Genomic DNA, 9,205 nt, shown 5'->3' on the forward strand with positions numbered 1-9,205 from the left:
TTCAATCAAGTGACACTTGTAGGTATACAATTTCATTTCAATCACAGAGCTCAAAGTTTGCAGAAAAGAGAGCCAACAATCTAACCTTTTCTAGTCTCAAAAATGTATAATAAATTTGGAATATTCATTCTCAAATACAAAAGTGAATTTATCAAATGAGCAATAAATGGTGTGTTGATATTTAATAGTATTTTAAAGCAACTAGAGGCCCAGTGCACAAATTCATGCATGGCTGGGGTCCAACTGGCCTGCTCTGATGGGGGCCAATTGGGGCCGGGCCAGCTGGGAGGGGAGGGAGGCCCACAGGGAGGGAGGTCCTATCCCTGATTAGGGTGGGTGGGGCGGCTGATGGGTGCCAGGCCAGCCTGGGGGGAGGGCCACGGAAGGTTATGGGGGGCCGATAAGCTGCCACAGTGTGTGTCATAGCGACCTTTCGTTTCGATCATTCTGCTGTTCCAGTTGATTGGCTTTTATATATACAGATACTTTGCAAAGAACACAATAGATATTAGATCTAATATGTTCAAATATTTAAAAAAGTTTGTTTTCATTCATATGATACCAATCACAACATTTGTAAAACACTGGTTCTGTTAGACACAGAATTGAACCTGACTAAATTGAAAAGGAAGCATATTACAATGCAGTTAGCCATGTGGTTGTCATTTAGAGCCCTGGCTTAACTGACATAATCATTAGACTAGTAAACAAACCTCAACAAAACCCGTGCACTACTTTATGTTAGTAGATGCATTAGCTTTATTGTAGCTGGTGGGCAAAGATAATTTGATGAAATTCCTGGAGGATGACACATTTCACAGTGAAATGTTTTCCCATCTTTTGCTTCATCTGGTATATATAGGAACAATTAGCAGCTTAAATGTGGCCAGTTTAGGTCAATATAAACTACAATGAATACAAAATTTTAAAGTTAATATTTCAAAAATCTGTAATAGAATCCAAAAAATGTTAATGTGGTCTCAATCAAACGATTCTATGGTTTTCATATGTAACTACAAAAATAATCATCTCAGGGGTAGAGTATTAGTCATTAAATCTTTTTAAAATGTAATTCTTTATGCTACAAGAAGCTTTTGGCAATGTTTTTCAGCGGAAAGTATATGGAAAAATCTCCATACTTTCCCTTCAATTATGTTGTGAACCTAAAACTGCTATTAAAAGTATACTCTTAAAATAAAAAATAAAAAAGACAGCTAAAGAGCACTCCTTTAGTGACATTCATTTCTTACAACCCATTGCCCGCAATGCACTCAAGTGGCCATACATAGCTGCATCTACAAAGCTGCATCAGGGGTCAGGAAGTGTAATTTTATTCTCAGCACTATGTGCATCCAAGAAAGAGAAGAGAAATTGCTGGGGATAATTAACAGTCTTCTATGCCAGCTAACAACTTTGGTCAAGTGACTTTTCAAAATATGTATGTATATATATTCCTATTGATTTCAGAGAGGAAGGGAGAGGGAGAGAGAGATAGAAACATCGGTGATGAGAGAGAATCATTGTTCAGCTACCTCCTGCACCCCCACCCCCCCCAATCCCCCCACCCCCCCCACCCCCGCCTACTGGTGATTGAGTCCACAACCCGGGCATATGCCCCTGAGGAATCGAACTTGGGACCCTTTAGTCTGCAGGCCAATGCTCTATCCACCGAGCCAAATCAGCCAAGGATGGTCAACTGATTTTTATCTCTGCTTCCTCCATGCAAAAGAGACTCCTTGGATATAGCAGAGGTGCTAAGAAGAATGAATAAATGAGAAAATGAAAGCTAAAGTTCTTGCAACATAATGTTAGAATCTATTCAATCATTTTCATATCATTTATATTACTGTTTTATACCTAATACTTAATTTATTTTAATGACCAGGTTATTATTTGTAAGAATTTCAAAGAAATATTTTTTTCAGATATTGGGAAACAGATCTTTATCATATTCACAACCTATTTACTATTTGCCAAGCATCATACCAGGTATTGTATGATTCTCACAATTTTATGTAGAAGTATGACTATTGTAATCATTTAGAGATGAACAAAGTCAGGCTTAGATACTCAGAACAGCTGAAGCTGAGGTCCAAAATGAAGGGTTTTTTAATAGGCTGTTGAAATCAAAGTCTAAACTGAAAAACATTTGGTCCTATTAAGAAAGACATGTCATAGATATTAAGATTTCATTGACAGAGAAAACAATGACTAAAAATATGATACATTAATTATGCCAAGGAATCTAAAGCCAGTTGAATGTCTGAAATTAGTTAAAATTATTGAACACCAGAAAGAATGAGCCTAAAATTATATATTAGTCCAATGGAAAGATGATATTGAAAACAACTGATAGGGCCCCAGAATTGCTAACGTCTTTATAAAGAAGCAACACTCAGAATGTAGATATTTGAAAAATAAATTAGGCGCACTGTGACACATTTCAGCAGAGAACAGTGAAAGTAATTCAATGCTCAATAAGCTATTGATTCTATCAAACTGTGCATTTGCTCTTTTGTAAACAAACCTACTATACAATACAACCTAAACTAATAATACAGAGCATGTAAAGTGAAAATTGAAAGCCTATTTTCTCCCTACACCCTTTCCAAATCCTAATTCATAGAATGTATCACTGTTAAAATTTGACATGTATGCTCCCAGGCTGTATGTATGTATGTATGTATGAGTATAGAGATTTACTCATACTTTTACCCATACTTTTCTTGTAGTCAAACAGAATCACACTATATACATTGTTCTGTAGTCAACTATAATAAAATACAACTTGTGAACTAAACTACCATTTTAAAATGAAATTGAAATGTCACGTTTATAATGCAGGTAAGTTTCTGCTTCTCTATTTGTTTTACCAGTCTAATTGTCTATTTCAATGCCTATAATAGTCTGTTTTAGTTACCGTAGATTTTAATAAGGTTGACATCTGAAGGCAATTGTTTTTCACAACATTTTGACTATTCTCTATATTTCAGATATTCTTAGAGATTTTCCTCTTCCATCTGAACTTTTCCATAAGCCCTTTTTCATATGAACAAATTTATCTACTTCCATGAATAACCCTTCTGATTTGGATTACATTTCATGTATTAATTTGGGAAAGATTGAAATTTTTTTGTAACATTAATTCTTCCCACTCATGCTAAATATGGTATGTCTAGTCAAGCTTTGTATTATGTCTTTCAGTAAGATTACAGAATTCTTTATCATATGTTTGCTTAAAATTTCCTCTTTTTTATGCTATGCTAATGGAAAAATTTCCACTTCCATTTCTAATGAGTTAGAAAAGTTATTGGTATTTGTATATTCATCTTGTATCCAGCCATTTTAATAAATTTTCTCAGTAGTTCTTGGAATTTTTCACTGGCATTTCTAATTTTTCACTGCAATGTCGGGTATTTTTCTCCTTTCTCAATATTTTCTTAATGCAGGCCCTATAATATCCAAAACAAGGTCAGACTATGTAGTATTCATTTGCCACTTGGAGGAAAAGGCTACTCACCATTTCTGTGTTGAGGAATTTCTTGCCCAATAAATCAGGTAAGGCCTGCCTCTTACTATTGAATGGAAAAAGCCAAATATTTGCCTTCCTACCCCCTTGAGCTTAAATGTGGGCACTTGAGGTAAACTGCTAATTAAATGTGCTCCATTAGAGAACTCTGAGATAATGAAGCAAAAATACAGGACCAATTAAGAATTTAACTTTTCACAATGGCCTAATATTTGCCCTCACGGGCTAACAGTGTCATGACACCATCCATAACTGGATTTAGGAAACTTCCATGCAAGTAGTGGCTTCATTAACATCATAAGATTTTTGAGGTTCATCCACATTGTGGCATGTATTTCATTCCTTAAATTGTGAATAATATTTCATTGTACCTATATACAATAATTTTTTAATCTATTCATCCATCATGGAAACTTGGGTTGTTTCCATCATTCACTTATTGTGAAAAGTGCTGCTATACACATGAATGTACATGTTGAAGAATGTGTTTTCTATTATGGGGGATATACATCTAGGAGTGGAATTGTGGAATCATATGGTAATTCTGTTTTTAACTTTTTCGGGAACCAATAAACTGTTTCCCACAGTAACTGGACTATTTACTGCCAATAATGTGCAAGGTTTCCAATTTCTCAGCATCCTCATCAGCATTTGTTATAGTGCATCATTGTTGTTGTTATTATTATTGCCATGCTAGTGGGTGTAAAGTGGTACCTCATTGTGGTTTTAATTTTCATTTCCTTAATGACTAAAGATATTGAGCATCTCTTCATGTGCTCCTTGGCCATTTGTACATCTTCTTTGGAGAAATGTTAGTATAAGTTTTTGCCAATAAGGTTGTTGTCTTTTTTGTTGTTGTTGAGTTATAAGAGTTTATTATATACCCTGGATACTAGTCCCTTGTCAGATATGCCATTTACAAATATTCTTTCCTATTATGGTTATTGTCTTTTCACTTTTTGATTATGCCCTTTGGTGCACAAAGGTTTTCATGTTACTGAAGTCTTCTTGATCTGTTTTGTTGTTGTTATTGTTGCTTGTGATTTTGATGTGATATCTAATAATCCATTGCCAAAGCCAAGGTTATGAAGATTTACTACTCTGTTTTCTTCTAAGATTTTTTTGGTTTAGCTACTATACGTAGCTAATTAATAAATTTTTAGTTAATATTTATATATGGTATGAAGTAGGGGGTCAAACTTCATTCTTTTGTGTGTGATATCAAGTTGTCCCAATATCATTTGTTGAAGAGACATTTCTTTTCCCATTGAATGGTCTTGGCATCCTTGTCGAAACTCAATTAGTCAATGACCTCAAAGGTACAGGGAACAAAAGACAAAATAGGACTACATCAAAATTTTAAAATTATGTTCATCAAAGGAGCTAATAACACAGTAAAAAGGCAACCCATAGACTGTAAGAAAATATTTGCAAATCATATATCTGAAAAAGGGTAAATATCAAGAATATATAATTAAAGAACTTGTATAACATAACAACAAACAACCCAAAGGCAAAGGACTTGAATAGACATTTTTCAAAAGAAGATAAAAAAAAAAAGGCCAAGAAGTACATGAAAAGATGTACAATATCATTAATCATTAGAGAACTGCAACTCAAAATCACAATGAAGTACCACCTGACATCCACTAGGATACATATTGTAAAAAACAAAACAGAAAATAACAAATGTTGACAAGAATGTGGAGAAATTGGAACCCTCGTGCACTGCTGGTGGGAATATAAAATGGTACAACCACTGTGGAAACTGTTTGGTGCTTCCCGAAAAATTAAAAATAGAATTACCATATGATCCAACAATTCCATGTTTGGCAATATACCCAATATAATTGAAATCAGGGTCTAAAAAAGATAGCTATACACACATGCTCATATCAGCATTAATCACAATAGCCAAAAGGTAGAAGCAACTGAATAAATGAATGGCACTAGCCAATTTGGCTCAGTGGATAGTGCATCAGCCCACAGACTGAAGGGTACTGGGTTCAGTTCAGCTCAAGGGCACCTACCTTGGTTGCAGGTTTGATCCCTGACCCTGGTCAGGGCCCGTGCGGGAGGCATCCAATCAATGTGTCTCTCTCACATCAGTGTTTCCTTCTCTCTGTCTTTTGTCCTCCCTTCTCTCTCTTCAAAATCAATGGAAAAATATACTCAGGTGAGGATTTTTTAAAAATTAAGATAAATGAATGGATAAGCAAAATATGATACAGTAAGTTCTCACTTTGTATTGATAGGTTCTGTGACTGTAAGCGAAATGATGTGTAACAAAACCAATTTTACCATAGGCTAATTAATATACTATAAATGAGAGTTAAGCTCCTATGGCATCTCATCATTATATGAAATGTTGAATGAGACGTTATTTGAGGAACTGCTATATATACATGTCATAGAATATCATCCACCTTTAAAAAGGAATGAAACCCTGACCCATGCTACAGGAATGAATCTTGAGGACACTATGCTAAGTAAATTATGCCAGCCTTAAACTGACACATACTGTGTGATTTCACTTACATGAGGTACTTAGGGTAGTGAAAATCATAAAGACAGAAAGTAAAAAGGTGGTTGCCAGGGTCTAGGGCAGTGATGGCGAACCTTTTGAGCTCGGCGTGTCAGCATTTTGAAAAACCCTAACAACTCTGGTGTCGTGTCACATATAGAAATTTTTTGATATTTGCAACCATAGTAAAACAAAGATTTATATTTTTGATATTTATTTTATATATTTAAATGCCATTTAACAAAGAAAAATCAACCAAAAAAATGAGTTCGTGTGTCAGAGGTGTCATAGGTTCGCCATCACTGGTCTAGGGAGAAGTGATAATGAGGAGTTATTGTTTAATGCAGTGGTTCTCAACCTGTGGGTCGCGACTCCTTTGGGGGTCAAACAACCCTTTCACAAGGGGTCGCCTAAGACCATCCTGCATATCAGATATTTACATTACGATTCATAACAGTAGCGACATTACAGTTATGAAGTAGCAACAAAAATAATTTTATGGTTGGGTCACAACATGAGGAACTGTATTTAAAGGGCCAGAAGGTTGAGAACCACTGGTTTAATGGGTTGAGAGTTTCAACTTTGTAAGATGAAGAATGTATGTAACATTACGGATCTTAAAAATGGCAAGAATAGCTTTGGCTAGTGTGGTTCAGTGGTAGAGCATCAGCTCATGCACTGAAAGATTGCAGGTTTGATTCCTGGTCAAGAGCATGTACCTGGGTTGCAACCAGTCGATGTGTCTCTCTCACATCAATGTTTCTCTCTTTCTCTCCCTCTCTCTGTCCCCCTCCCTCCTTTCCATTCTCTCTAAAAATTAATGGGAAAAGTATATCCTCAGGTGAGGATTTAAAAAATGGTAAGGATGGTAAATTTTGTTCTGTGTACTTTGCCATAATTTTTTTAACAGTCAGTACAGTAGTTACCTTTAGAGAAGTAGGAAGGGATTTGATGGGAAAAGGGCATACCCATTTACTGTTATTTTACCCCAGTAGTATAATTTTTATGGAATTTGGAGAGTTAGACAAAATCATAAATTTGAGCTATTGTATAAGTTAATAAAAAGAGAGAGAGCTTTGATAATATTCTCAAAATTAGTTAATTCATATGGAATAAGAAAATAAAGTTAAGAGTTCAGGTGGTCTAAGTCTGTTCTGAGGTTGTTTTCTGTCCGATAGGGGTGGTTAGGTCTGAGTTTAGTTTGAATATAACCTCAAAGCAGTAAAAAATCAGTCTTTGATTGAGATAAGAATACATCACTGGCCATTCTCATCTCTTCATTTACCTTTTCCCAGTTGCTGTGACAAAGATGCTTCACTAAATGGAGACTAGGAAACAGAATTCACATTCAATTGTTTGCCTTTGGTGCCTAAGTGTACTACCAGAGGATAAACAGATTTAATTCTGTATTGAATTTTGAAGCTGTAGAATAAAACATCACAAATTCAATGCTGATTGTGTTTAGATGTTAAGTTGATTCTTGGTGCCAAATGACAAAACAAAATAGTGATGATCATTGAATTTGCATCAATGCAGTCTTTGTGCTTACTTATTCATGAGTGCTGCCCTGATTCTCCCCAACTCATAAAAGGTTTATAAGAATACAAGAGGGAACATACTGAAAAGTTTTTAAATATTTAGTAATTAAATGGCAAGTTTTCAAATTATGCTGGAAAATTAAAGTCATCTTTCTTATTCACTGCAACAGACCTGCATTAGAATTTTGAAGTAGTTCATTACTTAAAAGAGTTCAAAATCCCTGTTCACATGTTTAGAATCCCCTTCTCTTGTATGAGGATATAGAAAAAATGAATATGTTTCTAGATATAACTAAAGCAAACCTTTGATAGAATCTCATTTCCTCTCATTCCTCATGCCAAGCTGATGTGTTTAGCCATTCTCTAACCTACTTATTGTGAGAAGCACCTGACCATTACGATGACTGTTAACTCCTTGAAGACAGTTGCAGGTTTTAACTTCATTCTTTCTCAAACCTAGAGCTGTGGTGCTCAATCTTGGCTGCAGGTAAGAACCAATTGTGAAGGTTAATTTTACATGTCATTTTAACTGGACCATGGTGCCCAGATATTTTATTAAACATTATTTCTGGCTGTGTCTGTGAGGATGTTTCTAGTTGAGATTATCTTTTGATCAGTAGATTGAGTAACACAGCTTGTTCTCCTCAACGTGGGTGGGCCTGATCCAATCTGTTGAAGGCCTGAATAAAGTAAAAGGCTAAGAAAGAAATCATTCTCTCTGCCTGACTCAGAATTTGTACATTGGTCATCTCTTTCCTTCATACTTGGACTCAGACTGGAACTAACACCATTGGCTCTCCTGGTTTTTAGGCCTATGGAAAACACAAAAGAGAGGTTTATAAGATATGAAGGGTATAATTAACAGGTCAAATGTATACCTCAAAACAGTTGTATAAGAAAAGAATAGAGGAGCATCATTATTTGAAGAGAAAATTGCTGCAAATCTTCTGGAACGAAAGAGACTATCTGGGGCGGGCGGGGAGGCAGGGAAGAAAAGACACAGTTTCAGATTGAAGGTATACCAAGTCCCCTCCTGGATAAATTAAATGAGATGCAGAAGTAGATGCATTATCATCAAAGTACAGAATACAGAAAGAAAAATTTAGAAGATATTAAAGAGGAAAAGACAGTACATTTATAATGGGAAAATTTCAACTGACTGACTGTAGACTTGTTATGTTGACTATCGTAAGATGATAGAATAATAATTTTAAATATTGAGGAAAAATAACTCTCAGTCTATAAATCTATACCCAGATGAATTATCTCCAAGATTAAGGGAAAAATAAAATCCCTTCTAAGCCAGCAAAGATTAAATTTATAACACTCAAGTCACTGAATTTTTGTAAAAGTATATATTTTAAAAAATTTAAGCCAGAGTAAGATATAGGCTTTAAGAATAATATGTGCAAACAATGTGAATAAATCAAATTAATATCTGATTATATAAAAACAAAAGGAAAGGGAAGAACTGGAAAAATAAGGTGAAATTAAGAAACTGAATGAACGTGGAAGAGGAGGTGGTGTGGGCTTGTACATCAGAGTCCCTACATTTTAAGGAGGAGGAGGTATTGACTAATTTTATATTTTCAGTCAGGTACAATCAGAAACTTG

General features: G+C 35.1%; 1 protein-coding gene across 2 annotated transcripts in view; it reads left to right on the forward strand.

Annotated features, from left to right (window-relative positions):
- Positions 1 to 8,071, forward strand: part of ZNF280D (zinc finger protein 280D) — a 136,838-nt gene extending 128,767 nt beyond the window's left edge. The window contains exons 20-21 of one of the 2 annotated variants that reach the window (XM_059700137.1): positions 1,926 to 1,989; positions 7,935 to 8,071. In XM_059700137.1, coding sequence (XP_059556120.1) covers positions 1,926 to 1,989; positions 7,935 to 7,958 — 88 coding nt within the window. In that variant the 3' untranslated portion in view covers positions 7,959 to 8,071. Of the gene's footprint in view, positions 1 to 1,925; positions 2,035 to 7,934 lie in introns of those variants that run through there. The other variant, XM_059700130.1, reaches the window with a different exon arrangement.
- Positions 8,072 to 9,205: the final 1,134 nt, after the last annotated feature.

The sequence above is a fragment of the Myotis daubentonii genome, chromosome 1, assembly GCF_963259705.1.
Source record: "Myotis daubentonii chromosome 1, mMyoDau2.1, whole genome shotgun sequence".
NCBI lineage: Eukaryota > Metazoa > Chordata > Mammalia > Chiroptera > Vespertilionidae > Myotis > Myotis daubentonii.